The following is a 15,455-nucleotide window of genomic DNA, read 5'->3' as shown; positions in this document are numbered from 1 at the left end:
ACACACACACACACACACACACACACACACAGAAACACTATGTACGTTATACTCTTGGGGTGCCTGAATGAGCAGTGTCTAAATGGTTTTCCGACAGTATATTGCTGAGGGGGCATTTATCTCTTTCTTTTTAGCGTGGAAAGAATAACCTGTCTCATTTGAGGTTCATTCATCCATAAGCAGCAGCAGATTTAGTCAGACTGAGAGTGAATAACACCAGTGTTAATTCTCTGAATAATAATTTCAGGAGGGAAAAGAATGTGACAGGAAAGAATCTATGAATCAGCACAAAGGTGTTTTTAAAGTAGTAACTGAGTAAGTATGAAAGTAATCAGGGCTGGTAATCCAGCTTCTCAGAGGATGGAGGAATGACTCAGAGGTTTTTTTGTTCAGGTGATGAGAATAGCAACCTCTCAAAGGGAGAAGAGGGTAGTATGAGCTGTAATCTACACATTAATAGTGTATATAATGATGAACTCCAGACTTGCCCTTACTTTAGAATACTATTCTTGATTAATTTTAGTGCCGTAATTGTTGATACAAGATCCAACCCACACTTCCAGTTTGTTTTCTTTGTATTCTTTGTTCTCACTTGTTGTGACCATACTAACAAACTGTAGGTATGGTGTAGGTGAAAGTCACAGTGACTTAATAGATTCACCTCACAGGTACAAAAAAGGCCTCGTGGGAGATTTAACCATCATATACACCAGACCTGGGCAGACCAGTAGAGCAGCAGACCTGTAAAGCACATCCAGCCCAGCCACTGGGCTAGTTGGTGTTTACCCTTTTCAGCTTGACTGTGAAAGCACTTAAACGAGTGTTGTAAGATTTCAATCCAATACAGCATAGTGTGTTACCAGTGGTGTTTCTGGTGACTGTGGTCTCAGGTGCGTTCAGATCATTAACAAGCTCCTCCTGTGTAATTTTGTAAAATTCCTCCACCTTTCTCATGATAATTTTAACCCCTTGAGTCAAGATCTTGCATGATGCTCTGGAACAAGGCCGATTGATGGTCATTTTATATTTCTTCCATTTCTGAATAATCACACCGACCTTCTCACCAAGCTTCTTCCTGATGATCGTGTAGCCCATTCCAGCCTTGTGCAGGTTTACAATCATGTCCATGACATGTTTTGACAGCTCTTTGGTCTTGCCCATGATGGTGGAAAGGTTAGAATGGAAGAAACTGATTCTGTGGATAGAATCAGTGCTTTATGATTGATCGATTGCAGTCTGTGTGCCACATGGGCACAAAACACATCTGTGGCAGCCAGAATTCTTGTTGGGTTGTAGGGGATCAAATCCTTATTTCACTCAGTGACATGGGGATCAGTTTATAACTTTAATGTTTGGACCCTGTCTCAATGCTTTGAGCTCATTTGTTATGTTTGTTATGTTCCAGCATTTTAACATTGTATTTGAACAAGTTTATCAATTTTAGAAATGTCACCCGTCCATAGTTTCATTGTTATTGGGTGACTGGTGTAAGTGCCTTGAGGAAAATATCTTACTTCAACAGTTCAACAGCACTGCAAAATTAAGCCTTTCCAATTACTGTGAAGTTAAATCAGTGTCTTCCTAAAACATTTTTTGTAACGGCTGAAGTAGTTGTATATAAGAGGCTCTACCATTAAAAGTCGTGTTTATAGTTTATATCCTTACTACAGGAACAGCCAGCAAACAGTAGTCTCATAATGGGAGATGAATCAGAGGTATGCTTTCAAAGTAATGAGTAGATCAGTCTGCTGCACTCTGGACAAATCTGGAGACTGTGAATTTCTATCAGTACATAATCTAACATACTTTTTAAGGTTAAATACAGGGAATCTTTAATGGCATTAAGGTAACATATGTTCCAGTTCAGTGGACATTTTTACAGATTACATTTTAATATGTCAAAGCAACAAAAACACATGTAAATAATAAAGACACATAAAAACTATCTATTTTATGTTTCTTTATCTATTTCCTACCCAACGGGGTAGTAAGGTTTATTAACAAGTCATGCCACTCAGATTGACCCTCTGCCATGTACAACAATAACATACAGCCTAACGATCTCTCTTTTTTCTTTTTCTTTTTTTCTGAAAAAAACGAAAGTCTTTCTATTTTGTTTTGATTTTTCCTTCTTCTTACTGAGGGAAAAAACAATATGAAACACTCAAAGAATACAAAAGCATTCTACTATTCAAACATGTACATTTCTTCAAACTACAGTGAACATCAATTTCCACAGAATACACAACTCTTCCCCTCAAACAATACAGGCTGTCAAGTCCTCGTTATGTAACATAGTCTTTGTACCAAAGTGGTAGAACCACTTTGTGGCCTGACCTTGTCCTGACACCCCCCAAAACGCCAGTCTTGATCTGCTGCTCACAAGTTTCTGACTGAACTGTCACTGAGCTGCTCAGTGCCCCAGTGTCTGTCATGGCGTTTTCTTGATCTATCACGCCTGCATGTCTCAGGTGCCTCCGATTCCTCCTCAGGACACTTCCAGAGTCCAACTGCACCTCATAGGACCTCGGGTCAACAGTCCCAATCACCACTCCCCTGCTCCAAGTGGAATGGCGGTCAAAAGGCTGAACTCTGACACTGCCCCCTAGCTTCAAAGAGTTCATGTCTCTTGCTGATCAGTCATAGCACACTTTTTGGCGCTTCTGTCTCATCTCCAACTCCCGCAGGGCTGGAATGACTTTTGGCCTTAGCAGGCTTGTCCTGGTTGGCAAAAGCGTCTGTGTCCTCCTGCTGAGCAGCCTCTGAGCTGGGCTGGTCTCCAGGCCTTGTGATGGTGTGTTGCGATGGTCCAGAATCACAAAATATGGGTCATGCCCCGCAAATTTTTGCCTTGAGCAGCAGCCTCTTTGCTGTCTTCACTGCCGATTCAGCCTTCCCATTACTCTGAGGGTAACTTGGTGAAGATGTTTTGTGCTGGAAATCCCACAGTCGACTAAATCTCACAAACTCACCGGACGTATACTGTGGTCCATTACCTGAAACAACAATGTCCGGGATGCCCTGTCTGGCAAAGTGAGCCTTTAACTTTCTAATCACTGTGGTGGACTTAGTGTCCGGGAGATACCGGTAGTCAATTTCCCAGAAGTTTGAATAGTAGTCCACTGTGATAAGGTAGTCCTTGTTGTCAAACATAAACAGGTCTGAGCCCACCTTAGCCCACGGTCTAGTCGGGATCTCATGTGGGACCAAAGTCTCTTTCTGCTGTCTGTAGTCAACTGACCTGCAGATGTCACACTTAGTCACATAAGTCTTAATTCGTTCGTTCATGCCTGGCCAATACACACACTCTCTGGCTCTCCTTAGACAACCTTCTACGCCTAGGTGTGTCGAGTGTAGTCTGGCTATGATCTGCTGTCTCATGGTAGTCGGGACAACAACACGCTCAACTCTAAACACAAGTCCATCCTGACTACTCAGTTCATCCTGGAATGAGAAGTATGGTCTGATGTCACTGTCAGTGTCCTTTTTGTCAGTTGGCCAACCTCTGTGCATTGTATCATTGAGGATCTGTAGTGCTTTGTCCTCTTGTGTAGCAGTCCTTATCCTGTTTAGTCTGTCAGGTGAGATGGGTGCATGAGTGACCATGTTAATGCTCTCTATTTCCTCCTCTATGGAACCCTGTGGTGAGCACTCTGGAAGATATGCCCTACTCAACGTGTCAGCTAATAACATGTCTTTGCCTGGCACATACACCACATCTAAGTCATATTTCTAAATGCGCATAAGCATCCTTTGCAACCGTTTGGGTGCACTCAACATCGGTTTTCTTACAATGGTCTCTAAGGGTTTGTGATCACTGTGTACTACCACTTTACGACCATATGTGTACTGATGAAACTTCTCCATACTGAAAACTAAAGCCAAAAGCTCTTTTTCGATCTGGGCATAACCTTGCTCTGTACGTGTAAGTGCTCTACTCGCAAAAGCCACAGGTTTACCCTTCTGCATGAGTGCTGCACCAACCCGTTGTCAGAAGCGTCACATTGTACTGTCAGCTCTTCCTCTGGGCAGTAGTATTTCAGGACTGGAGCCTCTGCTATAGTCTCTTTCAGTCTCTGGAATGCGTCCTCATGTCGAGTCGTCCAGTTCCACTCACTGTCGTTGTGTGTCAGTTGTCTCAGTACGTCACAGTGGTCAGACAGATGTGGGCAAAACTTTGCTAAGTAGTTCACCATACCTAACAGTCTCTGTACTGCCTTACTTGTGTTCCACTCTAAAACGTCCGTGCAGCAACACAATCCATTGTGGAACAAATCATCTTGCAAACAATAATTTACTTTATTACAGGAGGGACTAATAAAGTTGTGGCACATGGCACATTGCACACAGGCACAATGACCGGGTTCAGTGTGTTTGGCATTTGCGCCAGTACTGTGTTCTGATTGATTAGGGTGTTAACACCTGGCTGTGTCTGTGGCTGGCACACCCAGACTCTATCCAGCTGATGCGATTCCTTCATCGCTGAATTAGAAGATGGCTCTGCTTGACTTGGCCTCATACAAGGTTTTTTGGCCTGCTGAGCATCCTCTTCATGTTCAGAAGACACAAACAAAAACACAATGGTTCTTTTTTAATAGACTTTTGACTTTTTTCATCACATTTGACATGAAAACGATTCCCCGAAATATTCTCTCACCTTTGGTGCAGTTGCGATCTCTGACTCTTTTCCTCTTTTTGCCCTAAAAACAAACACATCAGAATTTTCCTGAGCTGATACAAACTCTCTGCAGTGACTGTTTCATCATTCATTGCAGTGAAAGGCACATGCATGAACTGTATGTTGGCACTTTGGACATACATAGTTCTCTTTGGTTGACCAATTCGGATGTTCTGTGGCGTGATGACATCTTTGTGTTTCCGCCTCGTCAAAATATTTTTTCTGCTCCTTCTTTGAGAGCGACTTCCACTGTGGATAGAAGATCACAAGAACACACTGTCAGCTCGTATAAATACACAGACACACTGCTACTACACATAACTACAGGACAGCTGGTACACATGCACAAACAAGAGCATAGAACATTAACAGATGCATAAATATATTCAGAGTTACACTTACTCTCGCTCCCACAGCTGCATTCACAGCTGCACTGTTACTGATATTTAATTCCGCTTTGACCTTTGGCCTCTGCTCTTTAAGGTACAGCATGAAGGCATTTGGGGGCTTCTTAATGTAAGCCTGGTCTGTACCCTGTTTGGTTTGATGCTTTCTGTTTCAACAGGAATAAAACCCAGAGTGAGAGCATGTGTTACCACCGTGTACAACTGTGAGGAAAGTACTTTAAAAACATGAGTAACGCTGTGAAACTGAATGTAAGGCGACACCATTAAAGGAAGCTGATTACAATAATTCACACACACCTTTATCAATAGAAATCTAACGACAACTAGGTGAGTGTCTCACCTGTCCTTGGCTAGCTATGCCTGGATGGCCGTACATATGAGATGGCTGCATGGTGACTGGAGCAGCCATATATGAAAGTTGGTGCTCGGGCAGAGGAGGAGCGGATCCCAGGGGGGTGTAGCTGACAGACCCTCCACTGTGACTGTCTGCTGGAGGAGGAGGAGGAGGAGGAGGAGAAAAGGGAGCAGGAGGAGCAGGAGGGTCGGAGTTTTCCCTCAGAATACTAGTAAACACCTGTTCAAGACCGTAAGGCACCCCCTCTGACTACATTCTTGTTATAATAAGAGCCAGCTCTTCCCTGTTGTCCATTTTTGGAACAGAGTTGTTCTCTTTCTGGGATCCTGTGGCACGCATTCATAGGAATTTGAACTTCTTAGACTGGGACTGACATTTTATATTATACAGAACTAAACTAAGGACAAGTATTATGTGCAAACAGGACTTATCAGTTAAAGTCAGTTAGTAATTAAAATATGATATTTATTTTATGAAGAAGTCAAATACCAAAAAAGTACATAATATGGTGAATGGGTTGCAGTTGTTCATCAGAAACATTGAAATAGTTCATATATATAGTCAAGAATCTACATTAATTATCAGAGATATAATATTTAACAACACTAACAAGTTATATGACAGTTTCATTTGATTCAAAACATTTTTTTAACCTTTTAGTTCAGATTTAAGTCAAACTGTTACAAATTTAAAATACTGACTTGTGGGATTTAATACCTGATTATGCTGAACTATACTGCAGAGGGAAATATTTAACAGCAGTAGCAACAAGGTACACTGCACGTTCAAGTTTTACTTGCATTCCTGTGATAACCTGATGTTGGTATGATGCACTGAAAGAGATTAAATCATCTCTAACTGTGTACTGTGTGAAGGAAGTTACTGCTTACAGATTCTTTCAAATACTGCAGATATATTTTAAAGTAAATCTTTCTCATAATGCCACTGCATCATCTGTTTTGAATTTTAATTTTCACACAACAGCTCAATAACTTAAACAGAGCTTTTTTTCTTTGAGTTCAAGTTGAAGGACCCAGTAAAACACAAGATTCAGGGACATTTTTGAAGAAAAACTAATTGTGGGATTTGAAAGAGTCTAGTGTATTATTAAGATGTTTCACTGTATCAACCAAAATGACCTTAAAACTACCTATGTAAGTACTCACCAAAAATGTTCAGTGTCGTTTCAGTTGTTTTGTTGTTAAATCTTGTTTAAAATTGAAGTTTGTAGGTTTTCTTTTTGAGGCTCTGATGAATATGTTTTCACACGATGCCGTTCAGAGGTGAAGTGCTGTCAGATTCTCTAGGTTGATACAGTTTAAACTGTTTCCATGTAACTACATCATTCCATTCCTTTTTTTTTTTTCTTTTTTTTTGCCTGTCCCATTTGGTTCTTTTGCCATCAGAATTATTGTCTAAAGGCAAGGAAAGATGCCCAACGGATTTACTTTACCAAATGGACCATCCCAGCCTTGCCGTATTGGTCTATTTGATTCACCTTTGCTTTTATTGTTTATTTTATTTTCATTTGCTGAACATGGGACAGACTTGACTGGGGAAAAGAAAAGGGAGAAAGAAAGAGGGAAAGATAAAGAGCGGGGAAGAGGGACGGTGATAAAGGGCAAAAACCAACAAAACAAACAGGCAAAAAATACATATATCAATCACCTGGATCACCTGTTGAGAAAGAAAAAAGAGAAAACAAGCAAAAAAAAGAGCAATATAATAAACAACATCATCGCGATGATCTATGTGAATATAACAGTAAATACTAAATATTGAATATTATTGTGCAGCACGTAAGATCAACAGTGCACAGTGTGCTTTGAGGTAGGAGCCAAAAAGGGTGTAGTTTGTGTGTGTGAGCACCAGTGTGTACACCTGTGAGCATGAGCGCGCTTGTATTTAAAAGGTTCCTTCATGTAATGATCTGCTAGAGGGTGTGGGGGGCCACAGCCCCGTCCTCCAGGGCATGAAGCAGGTATGGAGGAGATCAAGGCTCCAGACATCCAGAGGCCCCAAGAGCAAAGGAGACCAAGGAAGACCAACAGAGGGGCAACCGTGCCACTGTCCCGGAAAGAGCTGAGGAGACCCCCAGTTGAGGGGTCGCTCAGCAGCCGCAGAGCAGAAGAAGGGGGGGTTGCAGTGACGTGCCCGTGAGCTCCGCCGGCAGCCAGCTATGCCAGAGTGACCGAGCCACAGGCCAAGGGCACCCCACCCCCGAAGGAGCCCGAGCGAGCCCCAGGCTCCAGGTCCCGACAAGCAGCCACCAGGAGTGAGCCGGTGGGTACCTGGACGCCCATCCCCGGACACAAAGAACCACCAATGCACCGATGTCTGAGGGCGTCTGCCACTGGCAGGGGGAGTGGTGGGGGGAGATAGGCCTCCATACCATGGAGGCCCTGAGATGTCCCCAGAGAGGTGGCGTCTGATACCCAACCTGACATATAGACACAAGCAAACAGGCACACACAGATACAAACATCCATTCCCACCCTCATGCTCTCATATGCAATTACTCAGCACTCACCCAACGTGGAGACAGACATAAATAGACACTGTACACACAATCACACTCCCCAAGCGTACTCTATACCCCAGGTCTAGGTACCCTTGCCCCTGGAGGGGGAAACTGCACCCAGACCCAGGTAGTGTTACCCTTTTCCCTGGGGTGGAGAGAAGCAGACCGCCCCGACTCTGCAGCAGCAGGGAGGCCCCACATTCCAGACCCCAATCGGATGGCCAACTCCTCCTCCCAGCCCCCCCGCCCCAACAGGCAACAGAGAACAGGGGTGTGTGAAGACTCCAAACCTCCCTCTGCCCGCTCATATGTAGTGTTGATGCATGTGTGTTCTAAGGTGCATTTGTACTTACCTATGTAAGTACTCACCAAAAATGTTCAGTGTCGTTTCAGTTGTTTTGTTGTTAAATCTTGTTTAAAATTGAAGTTTGTAGGTTTTGTTTTTGAGGCTCTGATGAATATGTTTTCACACGATGACGTTCAAAGGTGAAGTGCTGTCAGATTCTCTAGGTTGTTACAGTTTAAACTGTGTTTCCATGTAACTGCATCATCCCATTCCACATTCCACACCTGCTTGTTTTCAGCATCGTCGGGGCAGAAAGTTGTTCTAGGACCCTCACTGAGCCCACAGTACATGTCAGTGTGCTTATTCCTTTAGTAGCCAAATAATAAGCACAGACACAAAACAATCCTCAGAAATATTAATGTTTGTTTTCTGTTTTGAGCAGGTTTTTTTGAGTGGTGGGTTGAGTGTAATAAACATTTCTTTCTAAACTAGATTATAACTCAAATCATGGAGTACATAAAGTCTGCTTTGTTCACCTGTGGGGCCGGGCCTCCATTCTTTGCCAACTGGATTACAAAAGTGGCTCGCCCTGTACACCAAAAATCAAATATTATTTATAGTTAACTTCATTTGCATATGTCAAATTTACACATTCAAGTATTTTAGAAAATCTTTAAAATCTTTAAACTCTTGCCATTAAAGTACAATTAACCCCTTAAATTAAGATTTCAGATCTAATACAACCTTAATTTGGCTCCAGCAACTTCCTTAGGTACTCGTGCTCAACTAATTAAGGCCAATCAAATGACAGCAACTCCATGTATTTAGGCTGCCTAAGTTCAAACTGAGCATGGTAGTTGGTGCTAAAAGGGCTGGTGTGAGAATTTCACAAACTGTGGGCACAGCCATCTCTGTAGTTTACAGGGAATGGTCTGAAAACAGAAAATGATCCATTGAGCAGCAGTTCTGTGGAGAGAGAAATGCTAGACCGCTTTGAGCTGAAGGACATTAACTGAAACTCAAATAAGCACTTCTTACAACCAAGATATGCAGGAGAGCATCTCTGAATGCACATCATGTCAAACCTTGAAGCAGAGGAGCTACAGCAGTGAACGATCACACTGCGTGCCAGTCCTGTCAGTGAAGAGGAAGGTGAGGTTACAATTAAACATGTGCTCCCCAAAACTGGACAATAGAAGACTGGAAAATCGTTGCCTAGCTGTATTAGTCAACTTCTGCTGCATCAGATTGTAGGGTTAGAATCCGGCGTAAACGACATGAAAGCATGGATCCATCCTGCTCCTATCAACAGTTCATGCTGTAGGTGGTGGTGTGATGGTGTAGGGAATATTTTCTTGGCACGCTTTCCACCAACTGAGCATAGTTTAAACACAACCGTTTACTACCTGAGTGTAGTTACTAGCCATCTCCATCCCTTTATGACTGGCTGTTTCAAACAAGATAACACAGCATGCCATAAAGCTCAAATGATTTCAAACTGGTTTCTTGAACATGACAATGAGTTCATTGTACACAAATGACCCCCACAGTCACCACAGATCACTCCAGCAGTGCACCTGTAGGATGTAGAGGAATGGAAGATTCACATCATGGATGAGCATCGTCTCAATTTGGACCAAGCTCTTTAAGGATTGTTTCCAGCACCACCTTAAAGCCTCAAAGAGTTAATGAGGTTCTGAAGGTGTCTAGGGTGTCTAGCTCTGTAGTTGTAACATGTTTGACATTTCTGTCTGTAGCTTGGAGCTCTTTCAAGGTAGTAGATTAAAAATGTAATGCAAAGTATTTACATGTCTCTGCTATTAAATAGTACAGCTATTTTCTCTGCAGCACAATTACTCATTGCATGGTATGGTCTCAGACACAAAGAGTGAAATGTTACAATTAACCCCATAGTCTGGGTTAGTTGTAACATATCCTGGGGCGAAATGTAACACAATGAAATAAGGGTACTGACAAAATTTTAACATGTAAACTTTTTTATTCAACACATGAATGCACTTAGAACTATTTATGTAGCTATGTGTGTGTGACAGAATGCAGAAATCTAGCTTTTGAACATATTTCAACCCCCCAAAAAAGACAAATTTTGGAATTTTCAGCAATTGAATATTTCATTAATTTTGGTTGGTCTTCCTTGAGTTTGGCCTCATTGGCTCAGTGGGCATTGTAACCTACAACTCTTGCACCAACTTTTGAACATAACAATGAAGCTGAAAAAATGTAGTTGTGCACCAGCGAGAAAGATGAGGAAATCTGTTTCTTGCACCCATCTTGATTTATTTCCACTACCAATACTTCCTACTGACCCATCTCTGACAAAGTGGTCTGCATAACGTATGTGTGGGAACACAAACATGGGAGGAATTGTGTTGCCAGTGGCATTAACCGCATATACAAAGGTGACCAGTGAACCTCTCTCTGCTGATGTCGTTGCCCCAACTTGTTTAATAAGTTAAAGTAATAGTGTGGTAAGTTGTAACATTTGCATTATTGTTACAACTAACCGAGACTGTTGCTGTTACAACTGACCCAGCCTCCTATAGCCATGAACTAGCTAACATTACAGCCAACGGCTAAAACATTAGCACTAAAGACCTACACAGAATATATCCCCATAGACATACAAATAACATAATTTAAGTTTGATGAGTTTAACTGCAAAGCAGATAATGCTATTAGAAATTTAAATAATTTTTTTTTAAACTTACTTTTTGGCATACAAATTACTTTTTTTCTTCTTAAATTGTCTGTGTTTGCCAAAATGTGCAAATTTTTTACATGTGATAGAAGAACTGAATTGGGCATGTATGGCGTTATCACATCATTTGAAACTTAGCCCTGATTGCAGAAATTGGAAGTGTTACAACTGACCCACGTTACAACTATCCCCGGTCTCCCTACTAGCACTTAATAAAGTGGTCAGTGACTGTATGAGAAACTGATGCATAAAGCTCTGTAGCCAAACCCACATGTTGTATCTATAGCACAGTAAAGTGGAAAGTTACAGGAGATCCTACAAAGCATTGTTTTATCCAATCTCTGTAAGAAAATCCTGAAGTTCAAACAGGAACGTGTAGGGCGAAGAGAACTACATTTCCCTAAAGCCATCGCGCGAGTCTGAAACGAGGAAGCGAGCTGTTTATTAGAGAGAGGCAACAAGAACAGCTAGCAAGAGAAGGGGAGGCTGTAATAATAATTATTAGGCTGTCGAGGCAATATTGAATATTATTGAATGTAACAGACTGAATTTGGCGGTGACAATGAACGAGGTTTTCTCGTATGAGAGTTTGGTTCATGCTGTCTCAGGAGCAGTGGTAAGTTGATCTTAGTTTCAGTATGCGCTGCTTAATTTTAAGTCACAAATGGGAGTTGCTGTAGCGTCACTACTTATATGCTTTAAAGATATCCAAACAGAGCTCAGTTCAAAATAACAATTTCCACTCCCAACTTTACCAAAAACAATAAATAGTAGATAATGTAGCTGTAAATGTGGAAGTGTTTACAATAACCTCTTTATTCGGCGAAATGTTAATGTACGTGTAACTTATTAAACGCACCGAATTGAATACTGAATAACAATCATATATAAAACGTCTTATTTTAGATCCTAGTGTGCATTTTAAGCCGTTTACATGTATGTTCCTGTAACTTGCTCGATTTTATATGGGGTTCATTCGAGGGTTTGTTCCATATGTGAAAAACATGGCATGCCATGGATTTCTTACTGTTCCCCCTTTAGGGAAGTGTGACTGCAATGACAGTGTTCTTCCCTCTTGATACTGCCAGACTACGGCTCCAGGGTAAGAGAGCAGAAATCACAGTCTCATTTCCAAAAGTTTTGTTTTTTTGTTTTGTTTTGTTTTTACTGAAAGAAAATCCCCATCTGTTTGTGTTCAGTGGATGAAAACAGGAAAGCCAAATCAACTCCAGCCATTCTGGCAGAAATTGTGAAAGAGGAAGGATTGTGAGTATAAATAGTGAAAATCTCAATGTGTTTCAAGCCAAAATTATTTTAATAAATTTGCACTCATCCCCTCAAACATCAAAATACAGTCTTTCAAGCAGTAGAAGGCTGCTAAGATGTGTTTGTATGTTTACTTCTGCCCCCTTCTTCAGACTGGCACCCTATAGAGGTTGGTTCCCTGTCATCTGCAGCCTGTGCTGTTCCAACTTTGTCTACTTCTACTGCTTCCACTGCCTCAAGGCTAGCTGGCTGAAAGGAAAACAGTCAGCACCAAGCACTGACTTGATCATAGGCATCGCAGCAGGTGAGGTGGTCATTGGCAAGAACTGCCATCTAATTTCAGATGAGTCCCTCATACCTTTGTGCTAAGAATGACTAGCATTAACTCCTATTTAGTAGCCTATTCTGCACAGTGTATAAAACCAATTTACATTATTTACATTTCTAAATGCTAAAACTGGTAGTAAAGATTCAATTTCATCTGCCTTTTTGTCTCTCCAGGGGTTGTAAATGTACTTGTCACCACCCCTTTGTGGGTCGTCAATACCAGACTGAAGCTCCAGGGCTCTAAGTTTCACAATGAAGACATCCGTCCCACCAACTACTCTGGGATTCTCGGTAAATGACCTTACATTTTACTTCTAATGAGTATTTGTGCAAATCTTCTACACATGTGCATACTACAAGTTCTCTCTTTCGCACGTTTGTTTCCAAATTGTTTTGATTTTGCAGATGCATTTGTGCAGATCATCCGTGACGAGGGCGTTGCAGCGCTGTGGAACGGGACCTTCCCGTCCCTGCTGCTGGTGCTGAACCCTGCTATCCAATTTATGATTTATGAGGGCCTGAAGAGGCAGCTGAGGAGAGGCATTCCCAGGGAGGTGAGTAAGAAAAGGGAAGGGAAGTATGCAGACATTGTCTGGATGACAGGACACTGGATATGCATACACTTAGTAATTCTGTTCACATGATTTGTTCAGTGAGTTAGCATGTGTTCCCTGGTCTTTTGAACACCACATGTTTTGAGACATTTTCGGACCGCAGCGTTTGTGGGTATGTTTATTAGCTAAGGAAAACCTTCACCTGTTACTGAGGTCATCTGAACTTAAAACTTTCACCTTTAGGATACGTTTGTTCCTCTGAGGATACACAAAAGATTCAGGTTCTTCTTTCTTTCTTTCTGTCCAAAGCTGTCATCACTGGAGGTCTTTGTGATCGGGGCCATCGCCAAAGCTATCGCCACCACTGTGACATACCCATTACAGACCATACAGTCCATTCTTAGGGTATGTCTGCATTGTGTTATTCACTTTTAAAGTGACACATATAATCTTTTATTAGCTAGATTTGTGAATGTATGAACCTGTAACAAAGAAAACATTAATCTCAGAGATGTTTTTCTTTTTTGTTCAATCACCACAGTTCGGACAGTACAACAACACATCAACAGAGAAGTCAAAGCTGCTGTCCAGTCTCAGGACTATCAAGTGTCTGCTGGTCAACAGGGTGAGGTAAGTGTGTACACACACATATTAACATACTTGCAGTGCAAATTGCCACCATGACGTATGGGTTAGAAGGTCCTGGGTTTGAAGCCACCATCTGACTAGCGTGTTCTTGTAGGTTTTGCCTGTGTCTGGCTGTCGTTCTATGAAAAAGTGGTGATTGAATTGGATAAGGAGAGGAAAATGGCTGGATGGGAACCCCAAATATGGTTTTGTTACATCCACATTAGAATCTGCTTGATTTTGGGTGACCGCATTTAAACAGAGCATACTAGGCAACATGGGTTAGAATTACTATGAAGAACAAGATGAAAGAAATAGCTCCATTTGGTATTTAAAAAAAATCTGTATGTTGTTTTTTTTATTTACAACAGAAACCATTGCAAATGCATTACCATACACATCTGTAATAAGTATGTACAGTCAGACTCTAGAGAGCTCATCAGGAAAACACACTGGATAATCTCTGCATTTATATTTTAACAATTAGATTAATTCTATCCAGCATAACAAGCAAATGATCCCTGGTTTAATTCCTTGATTGAACCTTATGAATTAGGGAGTATTTGAAAGGTGCTTTATACGGAGTATGGGCATTCATCACTGGGCCCTCGTGATGTATCATCTGAGTTACTGAATATTAATAATTTTGCTCTTTCACCTCTTGTTCTTTAACGTTTTCATGCTGGTTTTCTTCTGTAGGAAGTATGGTATGTTGGGTCTTTTTAAAGGCCTTGAAGCGAAGCTGCTGCAGACGGTGCTGACTGCTGCTCTCATGTTCCTTCTCTACGAGAAGATCGCAAGCTGCACCTTCAGAGTGATGAGACTGAGCAACAACCACTACAAGAGGCGCTAGCTTACAAAGACACTTAACAATCCTGCACACTTGACCACAATAAAGGACCGATGAGCGGTGGAAATCACTGCTGACAGACGGTATGAGTGACGGGGGCTTCACCTGCCTGGACACCAGTCACTTTTTTAAAAAGGTGAAACTGTAACTTGCGTAAGCCATCCAATAAAACATTACAAACTAAAGAGTCCTTTTATAGGGAACTTATAAGGTAAAGAGGTAATGTTTGATTATGTGGAAGATGAGAAGTGCAAAGTTTTGGGTGTTTTTTGGAAACAGCCAAATCAGAAAAGTTCTTCTGTCTCTCTGGGTTCTGTCTCCAAGTCGTCCATAGACACAAGGGAGCACCAAGATCTGGGTTACGGCATTGACTCATCTCTTTAGTTAAATACACACAAATAGAAAATCCTTGGTGGACCTGACTGTAGGAATAACTTCCTGTTTACCAGCAGCAGGATAAAAAAGATGAGTGTGTGGATACAAAGATTTTAAGAGGCGATTACAAAACATAAGCACAAGAACTCATGTTAGAAACCAAAGCTTTATTAAAACAGGTAATTTTAACATAGATGTGTTTGATTCAGATGACAGGCTTGGTTTGGAATGACCCTCAGCAAACAAACATTTTAAGCAGCAGTTTTATTATGACCTGGTGGCACGTATAGTTTTTAAGATGAGGGCATTTTACAGACATTGAAGGCCTTAAAGGAAACTGTATCAGGTGGAAATGCATTGCAAAGTATTTGGGCAGGGCAACTAAAGGTTCTGAGTCCCATGGTAGTCAGGTGAACAGGTGGAATAGACAAGAGACATTGAATATCAGACAAATACTAAGGAACAAGGTTATGAAGGTCTGTGAAAGTGG

The 15,455-nt window shown here is 41.5% G+C and overlaps 1 protein-coding gene across 1 annotated transcript; it reads left to right on the top strand.

The window, feature by feature from the left end:
- Nucleotides 1–11,384: 11,384 nt before the first annotated feature.
- Nucleotides 11,385–14,763, top strand: slc25a17 (solute carrier family 25 member 17). The gene is made up of 9 exons (XM_063470561.1): nucleotides 11,385–11,582; nucleotides 12,008–12,068; nucleotides 12,166–12,232; nucleotides 12,385–12,536; nucleotides 12,734–12,850; nucleotides 12,965–13,113; nucleotides 13,423–13,518; nucleotides 13,655–13,743; nucleotides 14,440–14,763. The coding sequence occupies exons 1-9, from the start codon at nucleotides 11,529–11,531 to the stop codon at nucleotides 14,591–14,593; spliced, it is 939 nt and encodes a 312-aa protein (XP_063326631.1). The 5' UTR covers nucleotides 11,385–11,528; the 3' UTR covers nucleotides 14,594–14,763.
- Nucleotides 14,764–15,455: the final 692 nt, after the last annotated feature.

Source organism: Pelmatolapia mariae, linkage group LG4, assembly GCF_036321145.2.
Source record: "Pelmatolapia mariae isolate MD_Pm_ZW linkage group LG4, Pm_UMD_F_2, whole genome shotgun sequence".
Taxonomy (NCBI): Eukaryota; Metazoa; Chordata; class Actinopteri; order Cichliformes; family Cichlidae; genus Pelmatolapia; species Pelmatolapia mariae.
This window is presented reverse-complemented; position numbering and strand designations above follow the sequence as displayed.